Here is a 17,767-nt window from a genome sequence, read left to right as displayed (position 1 = left end):
TCACTTGTCCCTGACACACACAGCTCCTATGCAAAATTTGGGATCACAGTGGCATCTGGAATCACAATGCCCACAGGTGAATTCTTATTACTTTAGAAAGTAATAAGACCACAAGAATAACCTCTATTTTTAGTAAAGCAAATCCCCTAAAATGATATCCCTTTATGCCAGTCAAATGGTGCTAGGATAACTGGATACCCATATATGGAAATGCTGCACATCAACCCTACCTTACTCCAAGCACAAACATTAAAAAGGCATCATAGTCAGACACATAAAAGCTACAACTATAAAGCTTCTTAAAGAGAGCAAAGAAAAAATTCTTTGCAACTATGGCATAGAAAAAGATTTCTTAGATATGATACTCACACAAAAAATTAAAGTTAGGTTAAACTGGACTTAACAAAAACTTCAAATGTTTGCTCTTGAAAGATATGATTAAGATGAAAAGGCAAACTGCAGAAAGGGAGAAAATGTGTGCAATACATATACCTCACAGGACTTAGGTCAACCAGAATTAATCATTAAAAAAAATTAAGTATTTTACAACAGAAGACAATCCAACTTAAAAAAGTTAGGCAAAAGGTTTGAACAGACCTAAAACAAAAGAAGATAGGTAAATGAATGGTCAGTGAGAACATGAAAAGATGTTTAACATCACCAGTTACTGGGAAAATGCAAATCAGACTCAGGAACGACAAACCGAAAGGTGGGGAAACAGACTACAGCCTCCAGGGGATCAGGGGAAGGAGGCTGGCTACAGTGGGGCAGGAGAGTATTTGGGGGTGGAAGTATTCTACATCTTCATTGTGGTGGGTTTGTTTAACCTCATGGAACTGCTCGTTACTTATCTCCATTCTCCACCTTCATTTTTATCATGAATCCTCCACATTACTGCTAGGGGTTTTTAAATCAATCATGCTGATAAAAGATCAATCAAAAAGGGGGCAAAAACTGCTGTCTAGACCATACCACTAAAAACAAACATTAGGTTGTAAATTATCATTATTGTTATTAGTATTATTACTATTGGTACCACAGATTGAACCCAGGGGCACTAAGCCACATCCCCAGCCCTTTTTATATTTTATTTAGAGATAGGGTCTCTGTAAGTTGCTTAGGGACTTGCTAAGTTGCTGAGGCTGGCTTTGAGCTTGTGATCCTCCTGTGCCACTGTGTCATGAACATGCACTACCACACCCGCCTGTGTATTAAAGGCTGAATTTTATTATATGTAAATTATTCCTAAAAAATAAAAAACAAATCCAGGGATGGGGGCACATGCCTATATTTTGGGACCAGCCTGGGCAACATATTAAGACCCCTGTCTCAAAAATAAATAATTTTTTTAAATGAAAAAGAAAACACATGCACATAAAATGAAATACCCTAGCATATTTTAAAAATATATATGTGTGTGGAAGCACACTCCTCACACCATCAGTAAGCCACAGCACTGCTGCTACAGATAAGGGCCCCATGCCACCCTGCTGGCCGACACATCTACACTTGTCAGCAGTGGTACCCTTACCAGAATGGCTAAAGTTAAAAGGTCAAAATACCAAGTGTTGACAAGGATATGGAGAGACTAGAACTGAGACTGAGGAAGGAGGTTCACTGGATCCTATGAATCCAATACCAACCTGGACAACACAGTGAGATTCAATCTCTATAAATAAAACAAATAAACAAGTATCACGAGTGAAAGAACCCAGACACAAAAGAGTGATTCAGGTTGAGCATCCTTAATCTGAAAGTTTGATTAGGTTTGCTCAACCTTTAAAGTCTATGCAAAAATTCCAAAATTCAGAAAACTCTTGAAGTCTGAAAAACTTCTGGTCCCAAGCATTTCAGATATGGGATGTCCAACCTGTACCTTACTGTTGACCACATAAAATTCTAGAAAACGCAAACTAATCTCTTAATGATGGAAAATAGATGGGTGTTGCCTGGGACAGAGGAGTAGGGCAGCAGGGAAGGACTGTGAGGTGGCAGGAGGCAATGCCAGAGGGGACGGACACCGGGTGGTGGAATGGTCTCCCAGCCCAGCAGGCCTGTGACAACTCAGCAAACTGAATATTTACAAGGGTATGCTTTATTGTATCTAAGTTACAGCTCAGAGAAGAATTAAAAAAGAAAAAGAAAAAAAACAAAAACGAATCCGACACACACCACTGGGCTAGAAGAGGATGATGGTTGGGGGAGGGACGTTGATTTAATTCAGACATGAAGCAATTTCGTGCTGTGTCTTTTTGAGAGGTTACAAAAAGAAAAGAGGATGAAAAGAAGATGAGGGGTTTCAAAACAGCAAGGAGTATAAGACTTTATCCAATAAATTCTAGTGGTATTTTAATGTGGATTTTGATTTCTTGCTACAACTTATGTGAACCGTAAGGAGGGGAAGCACACAGGAGCAGGAAAGTGACAGACACACAGCAGCAGGATGCAGGAAGTGACCTGGGCCACCCAGACTCAGACTTGCCAGGGCTTCAGCTTCGTGCATCCATCAGATCCTCGGAAACATCATCTGCCTTTTTAATCCCCAGGTTTTCCTCAACAGCCCACCTGGGGAAATTGGATTTTGTACAGTACACATCCAGCAACAGATCTAATTTATATTTTACCCATGTCTATCTTACCCTGCAGCTGAAAAAGCTGTATGTGGATGATAAAAGGTAGTCACTTTCAATATTCTTAAGATAGAGTAACCCATCAGAAGCTTTTTTTAGTACTATCTTGCAATATAAAGGATAACACTAATCGGTTCTGTAAAGGCAAATTAATATTCTTAGTATGGGACATTTATGTTTATAGTTAGGTAGCTTCAACATGAGCACATACTGTGTACATGATACCATTCACGACTGCTCAAAATAAAAGGATTTGCATGCTAAACATCACAGAATGTTGATGAAGAAATGGATCGTGTTCATTGAAGACTCAGCATTGTAAAGATATTATTTCTCCCCAAACCAATTCATAGGTTTCATGCAATTCCTATCAAAACCCCAGCAAGGTTTTTTTTTTTTTTTTTCCATAGACATTGACAAGCTTATTTAAAAATGAACCTGGGAAAGCACAGGCCCTGGAATAGTTACAACAATCCTGGCTAAGCAAGTCCTAGGTAGGAGGAATCACTCCACCCAATATTCAAGCTTCCTACAGAGCAATAGAAATCAAGACAATGCAGGAGTGGGAGAGGGGCACAGAACAGCAAACCCAGAAGTAGACCCACACCATACGTAGTCAGCTGAGGTGCAGAAGCAGGTTAATGGAAGAGGGGTAGCCTTTCCAGCAAATGGTGCCAGAGCAAGTCAACCCGGCAAAACAACAAGTAAACAAAATCTTCAATCTGACCTCAATCATTGCATGAAAATTAACTCACACTGGGTCTAGGAATTAACTATAAAATGTAAAATTATAACTTAAAAAAGAAAAAAAGTCTTTGAAATCTAAGGTTAAGTAAAGAAATCTCAGACTTGACACCCAAAGAATAATCCAGAAAAAGAAAACTTGACAAACTGAGCTTCTAAATTAAAAATTTTGCTCTGCTAGAGGCCATGTGAACATTTTTCAGATTAAAATGCTGACTGAGGGGCTGGGGTGTGGCTCAGTGGTAGAACACTTGCTTAGCATGTGTGAGGCCCTGGGCTCAATCCTCAGCACCACATATAAATAAATAAAATAAAGGTATTATGTCCATCTACAACTAAAAAAAAAAAAATCCTGAAAATATTTGCAGACCATATATCTGACAAAGAGCGAGTATCTAGAAGATATAAATAACTTTCAAAACTCAAAAAAAAAAAAAAACATTTAAAAATGTGCAAAAGAAATGAAGAGACATTTAACTGAAGTGCGTGAAAAGATGCTCAAAAAAGGCACACGGAAAATGTTCGACATCATCATCCACCAGGGAAACGCATATTAAACCATGATGAGGGAGAACTACACTCCGGTCAGAATGGCTAAAATTAAAATGGTGACAACTCCAAATTCTGGTGAGGATATGGAGAACTTGAACACACTATTGGTGGGAAAGTGTGATGCTAAAGTCACTCTGGAGAAGTCTATCAGTTCCTTGGAAACTAACCATGGATTACCGTACATGCCATAATGCTCAGCAATTGAGCTCTTGGGTATTGATCCTAGAGAAATGGAAACATCCTCACAAAAGCCTGCTGGGATCATGTTGGGTGAGCCAAGCCAATCCTCAAAGCTTAGGTACCTTGTGATTACCTCTACGTGACTTTTCTTCCTTCACTTCCCTTTCCCCTTCCCTCCTCTCCCTTTCTCTCTTCCCCATGAGGTCTAGCTATATTGCCTAGGATGGTCTCAAACTCCTGGATTCAACTGACCCTCCTGCCTCAGGCTCCGGAGCTGCTGGGAGGACACATTGCCAGGGGTTAGGGATAGTTGGGATGGGGTGGCAAGGAGAGGGATAATGAAAGGCCAGCAAGAGTGATTCTTCTTGTGGTGAGAAAACTGTTCTCAGCTTGAATGTGTTGGAGGACAGACAAATCTGCAGGTGATAAAACCTCACAGAACTAAATACATGCACACAGACGGGCAAAGTGAAACTGGAGAAACCTCAATTCAGAGCAATAGATTCCATCAATGTCAATATGCTGGCTGAGGTTTTATTTTTTACTGTAGTTTTGCAAGATGCTACCACTGGGGACTGGAGTTGTGGCTCAGTGGTAGAGCACTTGCCTAGCACGCATGAGACACTGGGTTTGATCCTCGCACCACATAAAAAATAAAGTGAAGGTATTGTGTAAACAAAATAAATAAGTTGTTACCACTGGGGGAAACTGGGCAAAGGGTAGAGGAAACTCTCTGTACTTGGAGGCTGGTCCCCTCCAAGTGCAAACCAACATGAGCAAAGGCAGCAAAGAAACAACTCGTAGCCTCCCCAGGGAGCTCCAGTGCAGACAGAGACCCTCAGGCATGTCTGTTCATGACTGCCACGCGGCTTAGGGGCCAGCAAGCACCAGAAACACTGAGCATGTGGGCGCCGCCCTGCTGGCTCACCTGCCCATTCAGGAAGCAGGCCGCCCAAGCCGGGTCCTGCACAGGGTTAGTTTCTCTCCACTCTCAGCAAATTAATCCCCACCCCCACCCCCACCCCCACATATCTCAGGAGGTGCCTTTTAATAGCCACTCAGTAATTATCTGGCTAGGAAGCAGAGAACTCTCCTAAGGAAAGAGAAAAGAATATGCCAGTCCCCCTCCCCCAACAGAGGCAAAGCCAAACCTTCTGAGCAGGAGCACATTTGGGGCACTGACACAAGGGATGACAGAATTCATGATCTGCTGCATCAGTAGTATCATCCACCTCATCCAGGTCCTCTTCTGTCCATTCCAAAAGGTAACGCACCTGGTGTTGGGAGAAAGAGGAACTAGAAGTTATCCTTGGCGCCTGTGCAAGCTATGTATCTCACATGCACACCACACATGCTGAACTGTTCCCAAGACAGGGCCTACGCTTCCTTCCTCAGCCACCAAATTAATTTATAAATGGCTTCTTCTCCCTAATGCAGACTCCCTGTGCCACCTGTGCTCAGGCTGTTCCACCTCCTTCCAACGAGGGTGGGGGACCTTTCACAGCTCATGTTAAAGTCTTTCCTCTCTCTTTGAGGGATAGACTGGTGCTGCATTGGGATGAGGGATTTCAACCCTGAGTAAGTGCATCCTCCTGTGCTAGTTATGTGTTTTCAACAACCCATGAGGCAGCTCCAGAGTCCTCCCTTCAAATCTGACAAAACTCAGGCCGAAGAGGTTAATATAGGAAACAGAACAGATAATGTAATCATGTGGGATAGTGTTAGCACTTCTCCACACAGGCTGGGCCACTGGCTCACACCCTAGCTCTTAGAGTACCTACAGACATCCTCCTTTGCTTCTGCAAAGAATGTTGGGTTCTTCTGGGACTGATCTCATGAATGGAGCTACCCAGCATCATGGGCCAGACACAGACACCCGTGTCCCCAGAGAGGATCTGTACATCATTTTGATTTTGATGAACTCACAGAGGCCACCAGGCAAAGGCTAATATTCTGATAACCATAAATTGCCTCCCAAAGGCTATAAGAATCAGGCCTTAGCAATTTCTGCTCACCACCTTAAACTCAGGCATTAGTGAAAAACACACATCACCACACTGGTCTCTTAGAAAATGACATATTCCAGCTACTCTTTTGTAAAACACCTGATTTATTCCTCCAAAGTGGAAGATATATCTTCCCTTTCAGGAAGCCAGGGAAACCACTCTGGAAATCTCACAAAGGCTGTCTCCACTGATCCCATCAAGAGTGTGCCCTCTCCTGACAGTGATGCTTAGAACAGGTCCTTCTCTCAAGCCATGAACTCCTCACCAGCCACAGACCCAGAACAGCCAGCAGCATCTTGTCCAGACCCCTGATTCTGACTCCTCGAAGGTCCATGCCTCAGACCTCAGCCTCCTGGCCCAAGAGTTGGAGCTGTCCACAATGCTATCTGGTACACTCAGAACTCTGCCTGGCCTTGGCCTCTGCCACCTCTACCCCTCCCCACAACTCTGCACTCTTTCAACCAGGCAGCCCACCTTGCTCCCTGGCCAGAAGGCCTGGGCTCTGAGCCCACACTCTATGCCACTGAGCATGGCTGGTCTTCTTGCCAACACCTCGTCACATTCCTAGAATAGGAACATCTACAAGGCAGGAGACACATTCACAATGCACTGCCTTACTTGTTTGGAAAACACGACCTCACCATTACCAAACATGCACTCAATGTGCCACCTTCTCTGTGGAGCTGAACAAAGAAGCCATGTGGCTTCAGACTGGACTAGCAACAAGAAACGCAGGTATAGCCTCTTTAAACTGAGAGCAAGCTTTTAAAAATGCTCTTCCAGGGCTGGGGTTGTGGCTCAGCGGCAGAGCAGTCACCCAGCACGTGTGAGGCCCTGGGTTCGATCCTCCACATAAAAATAAATAAATGAAATAAAGGTATTGTGTCCAGCTACAACTAAAAAATAAATTTTTTTTAAAAAATGCTCTTTCAAAAACTCACCATTTCTAGATCTCCATCAGCAACTGCTCTTAAAAGTTTTTCTACCTTAATAAAAGGAAAAAGAATGTTAGGAAAATGATTTTAATAACAAAATAACAACAGAAATAATAGACATCTGAAAGTTTAGTGACCTTCATTTGTCTTAGCTTGTGGTGTTAGAGTGGCTCATTTATTACCTTTCTGACAAACCCTAAAGCTGCTCAGAAGGATCTGGAAGGTGTGCGTGTCACTGCCACTTATAAAATATAACTGCTAATTATGTGGAAGGTGAGACATGGTGACCCTGACAGTCACCGCCTGGGAAGATAGCCACCCTATGATTCAGAACCATACTCACTGGGCTCTCATGAGCTACTATCTGAGGGTGCCACAAGGGTGAACACCCCCTCCTGAGGACAACATCAGGCCTGTTAGACTGTGGACTATGTCTCTTGTGCTCTTTGCTGTGGCTCCTGGAGCTAAGCTTGCTGGACCCTTTGAGAGTAGGTCACAGTTTGGGGTTGTGGGGAGCACTAGGGCTATCAATGGATCATCAAAGGAGCTAAGCAAGAGCCATACAATGGTCCATTCCTCAGTTAAACAATGAGGCAGCTCCACTGGACTGACACTGAATCAACTCTAAGACAAAAGGGGGGGGGGACCTCAGGCTATAAATCACCTCTTACAAAATGCAACTTGTGTCTTGCTGAGAGCCATAGCCAAGTAGGAATGACGCATGGCAATTTCCTTGTCAGCCTACCCAATGTTGCTTAGAGGGAGGACTCTCCATTGTGGAAATGGCCTTGCCTTGGACCCAGGTCATTTGCAGTGACATTGCATGAATGTTTGAGAGTTTTGGTTTGAAAGGTGACCTTGCTCAGGGATTAGGGCAGCTCCGGGTTTAGGGTGGATCCTGCTGGATTAGGGTGGCTCCAGGTTTAGGGTGGATCCCGCTGGGAATAGGGCGTATCCTGCTGCCTCAGGCGCCCGCTCCTTGAGTTCCCATGGAGTTCTCGTGGGGTTCTGAGAGTATTTGGTACGCAGAGCCTGGTGGAGGGTGTATTTTCCCTAGAACATGCGTGCGTGTAGAGTGCTGGTGAAAGTTCGGGAATAAAGAGTTGCTGTTGGAATCTACAAGTCTTTTGTGGTGGCTCGGTTATTTTGTGCCCAGACAGACTGCGGCAGTGTCTACTTCTCAATGTTTACCTAAACTCATCAAGAAGCCAGGAACTGGGCATATCAGGGCATTAAACTGGGTGCTGAGGGGTCAGCATGGAGGGAGAGGGCAGAGAACATACTTTGTAAGAGGTCTGAAACCAGTGGGCCTATAGATGGCTTTACTTGTATTCTTAGGATATATTCTGTCTCTGTATCTGTCTGTCTGTCTCTTTCTCTCAAACACACACTCCACCAAGCAAAGAGCTCCAGGGAGGATCCTGGAAGAACCAGCAAAAGTGAAGAGCAATGTGAGATACAGTTGGGTCAAGGGTCAACTGGAGGGCACTGACCATCTCAGCGGAGGAGTGGCTGTGTGAGTAGCTGCATGAATATCAGGGCTACTAGGTCCTCTTCTCGGACCTCCCGCCTGGAAGGCTCACCTCTCGGTAGTCCTTCTTGGTCTCCTCCTGTCTGGAGCTCCCTGACATGGAGGAGAAGCTGGAGGTGGAGGACCCTTGGCTGATGGAATCCACAGAGCGTTGAGGGGACTGTTGAGGGACCTATAGTAAGAAAACCCAGATGAGAGATGAAATTTGTGGATACAGACACTTGAGAACCAGAGGAGAAGCCCCTGGGCTCCATCCAATACAACAAGCCCTGTTGACTTACCTCGGAAGACCTCCTTTCCTTTGGTCTTCTTTCCAAAGACAGATGATGGGCTTCCATCACAGACAGAATCTAGGAAGATAAAGAGGATATTAAAAGCCCTGAATGAGATAGGCTACAACAAAGCACCATCACCTACTCGTCTGTCCACTTGGGATGTCAGCACAGTAGGAAATGTAGGTCCTGCAGCCCAGCCACACCTGCTCAGATAAAAAAACCAAGACCTGAAGCAGACAGGAATGTATTCAGGATCACATGGACAGCGAGGGGCTTCCTCCCAGCATATGATGCTCCTCCTGTCCAATGGGGTGTCAGTGCTTCCTACGAAGAGCTTCAAAGGCTCTCTTATCTGGACCCTGGCTGGTTTGTCCACTGAGTGTGACCATCCCACCAGCACCCACAAGTCTCAAGTTGGGGTAGCTCAGAGCTGAGTCAACAGGGCAGCTTCTTTTTTCTCTGTAGCTCTCCTTGCCAAAGGGCCTTTGGTAGAAGCCACAGTGGCAGGAGAATCACCCTTGTGATGTGCTGAGATTTCCCAGCACATCAGTCCAAGGGTGGCACCTTAGTTATTTGCAAAGCTGAGACACTGTGAATTCAGGGGGCAGTACAGCCAATATCCCCTGAAGCCAGGGGCAGGAACTTAACCCTTCAAAACCAGTGCTACCACAGACCTTAGGCTAAGTGTTCTTACTGCACACAAAAGCAATAATAAGTAATAGACTCCTGCTAGTGATGGCTGCACTTACAGCACAGATCATAGTGATGGTCTATCTCATTTATAAGTGAAGGTGAATGCTTATCTCCAAATCCATGGCTATTACGTCTGAAATGTATACAACCTTTTGTATATCAATCATACATCAATAAAGTGGTTTCAAAATAGACAAAAACTGTGCTACTCCCAGAATAAGACGTTAACAGGAATTCTAAAAGAATTCCCTGGAAAAGAACTGGAAACCACCAAAGGGAGCAGGTAAAACATCAAATGGCAGGAAGTTGGGTCTGCGTGAGGGCGATGACTGGATCACTCCAATAAAATGGAATCACCTGTGTGAGCCATGATTCACTGATATTCTGGGCACCCCAGAGGGCTCCACCTCACATGGCTGCTGTTTTCTCTGGTGAGTTCTCCAACCTGCTTCTCTTAGGCATCCTGCCCACCAGGGCTGCGCAGAGAGGCAGAGACACTAAGCACTGGTCTCTGTGAGCCACCCTCTCCCCACTCATCATGAATGGAGAACACTTCACCACAGGATGCCAAAACCATGTTTCCAAGAAGATATTGCCAGGAAAAAGGGGAGTGAGTTATTACAAATCATTTGTGGAAGAAACTACACGACTAAAGTTTCTAGAAGCTGCTATGATAGAAAACGGGGTTTAGACACTGTGTTCACTCTCCCAATTCTCTGTCCTTGCTTTTCTCATCCAGAGCCATTGTTCCCTTTTTCACCCAATCCATTTGCTGGTGAGCCCAAAGCACTCAGAGCACGGGGCCAACTCTGCTGGGAGTGGCTCCTAAAAACTGCAGTGAAACTGGAAACAATATAAATAAGTAAAACCTATTAACAACGAGGCCCCAAATGTAGCAGGGAGCATGAGAGCCAAGTACTTCCCTCAGGCACTAATGCACATTTGTCCAGCAAGGCCAATCTATGGACATTGATTTTCTACAGTTATACTGCTGCCAAGAGATGAAAAGAGCTACCTTAGAGTTTAGTGCGCATTTGAGCGGTGTTTCTTTCAGTCTGTTCTGGATCTCCGTGGGTGCTCCATTCTGTAGCAACGTCTCTATGATGCCCTGGTAACCCCAACGTGCAGCTATGTGTAGGGGTGTGTCTCCTTTCTCATTACCAATGTCCAGTCTGCACGCCTGCACATCGTAGTAGACCAAAGCCTTCACACACTGCAGAGAAATTGGAAAATGGCAATATCTGTGCTCATGCTCAATCCATGTTCTGGTTCAACCAAGGCTCCACTATCAAGCAAAAATGCAGCAATGGACAATTGTAACTCAAGGGTTCCATGCTATCTGATCAGGACATCTCATTTTTCTCAAAAGTTCAATAAGGGATGGCTGGCTGAAACCGGACAGGACAGATACCATGGCAGGCCATCCCTAGGAATGCTATCCCTTAAAAAGCCTGCTTGCAAGATTATCCTTTGGCCTGCAACAATTCCTGGGGCACTTGTATTTGGAGATCATTCCCACAGTTCCCTCACTGAAAAGGTGGCTCACTGAGCTTCTGTTGTTTTGTACAATGATGTGGTTTATGCTGAACATCTGTTTTCCCTCTAGAGCATGGAATCTTGGCACATGCTATACAGAGGGTGCTCCGATGACTAGCCTTCAATAACATAAGTCTTGGGCACTGAGTCCGTAATGAATGTCCCTGGCAGTCCACACTGCCTGTGTGCTGTTATAGCGCATGCAGGAGGAACTAAGCACATTCTTTTGTGACTCCATAGAGAGAGGACTGTTTGAAGCTCAGCTCTGGTTCCCTCTGGACTTCATCCCTGTCCTTTCCTTTTGTAGATTTGGCTATGTGTTCTTTCATTGTAATAAACCATGGTCGTAAGTAGTATGATTGTATTCTGAGTACCAACAAACCATTAAACCTGTAAGTGGTCTTAAAGACCCTTGACACAATGCATATGAAAGATCATTGTGCAGCTATTAAAGAATGGGTGCGATGAATATTGATGGACCTAGAGGACTTTGTTAAGGAGTACTAAAGTAGAAAAGTGTGGTGCATGAAAACAGACAGAGCATGATCCCATTTTTGTACATCAACCACCAAGCCCAGCCTAAACTCTGCATATGTATAAATCTATCTTTATATAACTCTGGAGAAGAAAAGGAGGGATAGTGGGTAGCAAAAAACAACAGACATAGTAAAATAGAGGAGGTGAAACTAAAAATTCCTAGATGTTACCATCAAAGGGAAAGATTGACTATATACAAAGATAAGAACCAGATGGTAGCAGGCATGAAGGAAAATGGGCAAGGAAGGAAAATGGGATGAGGATAAGATAATGGGCAACTAAGTTTTAGATTTCTGCTACTTTGAAACAGCATCTGTAATACATTTAAAAATTTTAATTACAAAAATTACACACCCAGTGTTCCAATAATTTATCAAAACAAAATTAAACTAGTCAGAAATTCACATTTCTCCCAGTGCCACTTACATCTTCATGACCATAAGTGCAGGCCAGGTGGAGTGGGGTGTTGCCATTATTGTCCTGCACCTCAGCATTGGCCTTGTAGTGCAGCAGCAGCAGCTTGCAGAGGAGAGAAGACAGCAGGTGAGCCCTAGCAGGAAGTGTATTCTTGAGGCTTACAGGGGAAGGTCATTTGTTCCCATCTTAAATCTAGTTATTTTTACAGGTTGAGCATTCCTAATCTCAAAATGTGAAATCCAAAATACTCCAAAAGTCTGAAACTTTTCTTTCTTTCCTTCTTATGTGTTTGTGTGGGTGTGCGTGTGCACGTGCATGTGTGTGGTACTGGGAATGGAACCCAGGGCCTTGCACATGCTACACAAGGGTTTTACCTCTGAACCGCATCCCCAGCCCCCCAAATCTGAAACTTTCTGAGCACTAACATCACAAGCAAAAAGTTCCCCACTTGACCTCAAGCAACAAGTCACAATCAAAATGTAGACACAGTTAAAATAGTGTATAAAACTACTCTTAGGCTATGTATGTAAGGGATATAAGAAACCTGAATGAATTTTGTGTCTGGACTTGGATCCCACTCCCAAAATATCTCATTAGGAATGTGCCAATATTACAAAATCCAAAAATATCTGAATTCCAAAACACTTTGAAGCATTTAAGATAAGGGATACTCAAACTGTACTCCTATTAAAATGTTACCACCACTCTCATTCTTCCTGTCCAAAAGTTTAGAGAGACTAAAAAAAAAAAAAAGTCTACAGTCCCACCCTTCTCTCAGCAGATGACCAGGAAGCTTCATATCCCAACCTAAGGATTTTGTGGAGAAACCCTGGGCAGGCGCCATAGCCTCCTAGTACCAACCACACTGCGGCAGCAGCGCCTACGCAGAATGGAGAAGGCGTGGTGCTGGGAGAGACCAGGGTGCAGCACAGCCAGCAGGACCATAAAGCCCCCATGCAGAGCTGAGCTCTTCTGAGCACTGTGAAGGCACCGCTGCTCACCGTCACACTCTGATAGCCCTTCTGACACGCCAGATGAAGAGGAGTGGACCCGTGATAGTCCATGGCGTTCACCATGGCACCCTTGGAAACCAGGAGGTCGATGAGAGACGCCTGCCCTACAGAACAGAGGGACTTCAGAGTGGAGAAGGAAAGAGAAGACCTTTCCATGTCTAACATGAAACTCCAGCACCACCTCGTCTTCCTGTGCCCTGGCAGGAGACACCAGGAGACCCGTTTCTTGCCTGAGAGGAGCCAAAGCTAATGTCGTCGGGCTGTGCAGACTCAGAATACTTTGGGGACTCAGATCAGGTCTACCTCTCGGTAATAAAAGGCAATGGAAAAAAGTCTTTGGTATCAACAGAAGAGTGCATGGTTCATCAATTTATAGGGTGAAATACTTTGAAACCATTCAAAATACTGACAAGGAGAAATGTTCCGACACATTGCCAAGTGAAAAACAACACAATCCGGAACAGCATGAGCCCCCACAAAACCAACATTTTATATACACATACATGCAAGCATGCAGACATTTCAGATACTAATGAATCAAAATTATCTCAGGGAGACAGAAGGATGGCGGATAACCCTGGAGGAGTCTGTGTCTTCTACCTTGAATGTACACTTTTAAAGACAACACAAAAACAACTTTTTTTGAGACAGTGTCTTGTTGTGTTGCTCAGGCTGGCCTTGAGGCAGGCAATCCTCCTGCCTCAGCCTCCCAATAAGTTGGGATTATAGACACATGCTATCAGGACTGGCTCAAATTTACTTTTTAAAAGCAGGGTTACAAGAACTCAAACTGACAATCAAAGACCATTCTCATAGCTAGGATGCCAGTCCTCCCTTATTGGCCAGCAGGCCCAGGCAGTATCTGAAGTTTCTCCACATAGTGAGAACCATATGCAAGTGCCCATCTAGCCCAGAAGTCGGCCTGGGGCCATTTTCTCTTTCCTGCCCTTGTGTGCTGGCCCCACAGTACAACCCCTTCCACCACCCCTATCAGCCAGGCCTGGGCTGGGATCACATTTCTGTGCCACCCCCTTCCCTCAATAACCCACAGGAGCCAGCCCAAGACCACATACCACAGAGAGCAGCCACATGAAGAGGTGTATGACCCCTGTCATCTCTGGAGAAAGGAGTGACAACTGAGGGATCATTCAGCCTCCTAAAATAGAGGAAGACACAGAAAAACACCATGAAATGGCCTGGTACAGCCTCTTCTGGACCAGGCCGGACATGCCAGGGACCTGGGGCTGCAAGAGAGATCACAGAATGTGACCCAAGATGGGTCTCTTCGATACTGTCCCAGGGATCAAACAGCCCTTGCTCGGACTCCTGTAGTGTGAGGACCTGAGGCCCAGAGTTCTAGGGTCCCCTCCCCATCAATCCTTTAGGCCTCAAAAGCCTGCAAGACAGCCTGTTGAGGATAATGGGAAACCAAACATGTTACCAGGGAAAAGTAACATTCTCCCCCATCCTGAAACCCCCTTTCTGAGGCTGGGACAGGCCCTACTGCAGCCTGCCCTGGTATCTGGCCCAGCAGCATGCAGGTATTTTTATAACCTCTATTCCACCCAATTCTCCAGAGAGACACAGGTCACTGCCCACACCTGACAAGAGGCAGCTCAGGTACAGTGAGAATAAGGCCACATTCACAATCCCATGGGAAATACTCCCCCAGTCTCGGGTCTCCTGTTCCCTGACAGGCAAGCCTCACCAGCACCCTCTTACCCAGAGATAAGCTTCTCACAATCATCACAGAAGCACAGTGGGTGACACATCTTTTGGACGGCATCTTTGTCATGGTCTTCTTGGCTGAGAAGCCTTTCCACTTCTTTCTGGTTACCTGATGCAATGTGCTAAAGAGCAACATCCCAGATAACGTCAACATTAAGGAATCATTCCTTTCTGAAGGCATGAATTTTTTGAGTCTTGACAGAAACGTACATCTATGTGTTTATGGCTAAAATGACCCATTCCCTGGGATGTGCTTCAAGATCACTGGGGTAGATGGGGAAAGTGAGGAGGGTGGAGATGAAACAAGATTGGGTGGTTTGCTCATTAACGCTATTTTCTTTAGAAATTTCCCATAATTAAAGAACAAGTATGACAAAATTCCAGAAGCACGGGGAAGGGGAGGGTGTAACACATCTCTGAGCCTCAGTGCGGATTTTGACACCTCACTAGAAAAGCCTCGTTCCTATTTCTCTTATATTTGAATATAGCCTCAGCTTGGAGAAAATTATCAGGAGGCCCCATCAACCTGCAGGGCTCAGCCTGTGAGTCCCTGGATGTGCTCCCTCCATGGAACTCACTGTGGCACCAGGTAGCCGAGAAGCATTAGCAGGCACCCTGAGGAGGTATGCCCTCACCCAGCCTTCAGCAGCTACCCAGGGGGCACCCATCAGCCCCACAGGGATCATTCAGCATCAGAGTAGGGAGCTGCCTCTATGTGCCCACCATCAAACCATCAGAAACCAGATGGGTTCCCAGCCTGGGGTGTGCTCACATGAACACCTGGTATATAAGCACCTTGAACCAGGAGAGGCAGTGGCTCTGAGAGGGCTACCAGAGAAGGTACCACTGAGCCAGTCTTAAGGAACAAGCAGAACTTGGTTAAACTGAGAGAGGGGGACTTCCCAGGCAGCGGGTTCTAAGGCCCAGGCCTTCAGTGATCTGTGCAATGAGGCCACAAATCTGCACACACTGGAGGGGATGGGAGACGGGCTAATTCAGAATTTAAAACCTCGGCATTCCTATCACCCACCCTGACTGGCACAAAGTGTACTTCAGAGTTTGCACAGATCACCTGGTGGGTTTTATAGACATTGAAAGATGGGCATTCCTTTGCCTTCTGTAGGCAAAGACGTCTTAGGTCTTACCTTAAATAGGCAGTCAATGGGAGTTGAGGTCATCTGAGAGAGTAAGCTCATCCTCTGCTTAAGGAACAGCCTGTCACCAAATCCCTCAGACTCCTGCAAGAGACACCAAACCACCTGTTACCATGTATCACAGGACATTGATGAGGACCCTCCCTCAGAGAGAGACCAGCCACCATCCTTGACATTCATCACAGAGCAGCAACAGCAGATCTCTTCTCCTGCACCTGGATCTGCTCACCAGGAGAGAGCAGACTGTCCTCCAGCAGACAGCAGGGCCACCTGGAAGTGGTGGCTCTGAGGACTGCTGCCTGTTGCGGGAAAGCAGCACACTGGTGACGTGGGTGTGGAATTTGTCATCTCTGCATGCGGAATGTAGCACACACACACACACCATCATCCTCCAGATGGAAACTGGGGTTGTCCTGCTCTCCTCCCCCTTAAAACTTGTCCTAACACCTGCATGGGCCTTTTCCTTGCCATTTTAACCAGCACCTCAGACAGGAAAACCATCTGACTGGTTGGTCTCTACTTTCAATGCCAATCAGCAAGAGAAGGAAGGGCCTTGCTTTAAAAACAGGAGACTATACAGTCACAGGCTAAAGTCCTGGAAGACACTGGGGAAGTTCCTGACAGATGGATTCTCTCATCTCCCGTTGCTTTTTGTGTTTCAAGGATCCACCCAATTCATAAACCCAGATCTTCCTATTGCAGGTAATGTTTACCTAGGTACAAAAATCTAGAAATTTGTCCTTTATGAAATCATTTCTAGCAAAATAACTCCATGCTCACTTGAGCACCTGTGACTAAATTATCTAATGACATATTCATTTCCTGAAAAAGAGTCTTGATAAAGCAAAGGGAATTTTTTTTTTTTCCAGCCAGGTGCTGCTGGAAGAAATCACCAAACCCTGCCAAAATTTCAGGATGAGGCGCTCTCTCTCTCTCTCTCTCTCTCTCTCTCTCTCTCTCTCTCTCTCTCTCTCTCTTTTTATGTCCCGCTAAGTTCTGACCTGGCTATGGACCAAGTCACTGGCACCTCAGGGGATGGACCACTTCTGGGGTCCTCCATCAAGCCAGGGCCTCACACTGGCCCTGAAGAAGAGTTAAGTTGACAAATGCACATCATCACCTCAGAATAAGCCACTTCTGCCTCCAGCTGCCATGTGCTATATAAAGCCTCCCAACAATCTGCTTTGAGCAGTGACTTATAGTTGAGCAGCTTAGGCCAGAGAAACATCAAAGACATTGCTGTGCAGGTCACTCCAGGGCTCTTTCCCTGGCTCCAAATAAAGACTTGAAGGAAAGTGATGAAGGAAGGTAGGTCTTCAAGGACCGAAGCTTCAGGGAAGAAGCAGTGGTTAGAAGAGACAGTGTATCAGCAAAGACTTATTTGGGAAATGGGTGAAGACTGTTTGTTAGAAACCCAGGAAAGAGAGGAAGCCCAGAAGTGCCCAAAGCTGGGGTGAGAAAGAGTACAGATTCTTTCTAGGTTTTCCCCCTGCTTTTTGTTTGATGCATAAAGTAAAACTACAGCCTTAACCAGTATATTTATTTTCAGAAAGCTAAAGTCTTCATTTATAAACATGCTTAAAGAATGTTTATGGTCATCTCAAGTATGATCATACCTTAGGGAGAAAAATTCTGTGCAATCATATCATATAAACAGTTGATAGTAAGACATAATTTGTTTTACTAACATTTAGATTTTAATGCTTTTCAGAAACCATGGCTGTTGTGTGGAGATGCTTATGGGTACCCCCGCCCCAGGAAATACCCCAAGACTTTCACTGGCTTCACACATTCCAAAAATGAAACCTCATTGCCTAACAGAAGCTGGTCAGCAGC

General features: G+C 45.2%; 1 protein-coding gene across 2 annotated transcripts in view; it reads right to left on the bottom strand.

Moving 5' to 3' along the window:
- The window catches only part of Ankrd27 (ankyrin repeat domain 27), a 52,939-nt gene that overhangs the window by 8,522 nt on the left and 26,650 nt on the right, over nucleotides 1-17,767 (bottom strand). For both annotated transcript variants that reach the window (XM_027941457.2, XM_071604227.1), the window contains exons 13-22: nucleotides 15,923-16,015; nucleotides 14,772-14,899; nucleotides 14,123-14,205; nucleotides 13,038-13,153; nucleotides 12,046-12,138; nucleotides 10,562-10,759; nucleotides 8,860-8,928; nucleotides 8,631-8,750; nucleotides 7,054-7,098; nucleotides 5,258-5,380 (exon numbers count right to left, since the gene is read on the bottom strand). In XM_027941457.2, the coding sequence (XP_027797258.2) occupies nucleotides 5,258-5,380; nucleotides 7,054-7,098; nucleotides 8,631-8,750; nucleotides 8,860-8,928; nucleotides 10,562-10,759; nucleotides 12,046-12,138; nucleotides 13,038-13,153; nucleotides 14,123-14,205; nucleotides 14,772-14,899; nucleotides 15,923-16,015 (1,068 nt within the window). The remainder of the gene's footprint in view (nucleotides 1-5,257; nucleotides 5,381-7,053; nucleotides 7,099-8,630; nucleotides 8,751-8,859; nucleotides 8,929-10,561; nucleotides 10,760-12,045; nucleotides 12,139-13,037; nucleotides 13,154-14,122; nucleotides 14,206-14,771; nucleotides 14,900-15,922; nucleotides 16,016-17,767) is intronic.

This window comes from Marmota flaviventris, chromosome 18 (genome assembly GCF_047511675.1).
Source record: "Marmota flaviventris isolate mMarFla1 chromosome 18, mMarFla1.hap1, whole genome shotgun sequence".
In the NCBI taxonomy this organism is placed as follows: domain Eukaryota; kingdom Metazoa; phylum Chordata; class Mammalia; order Rodentia; family Sciuridae; genus Marmota; species Marmota flaviventris.
The sequence above is the reverse complement of the archived record's forward strand: the minus strand, read 5'-3'. Positions and strand labels throughout refer to the sequence as shown.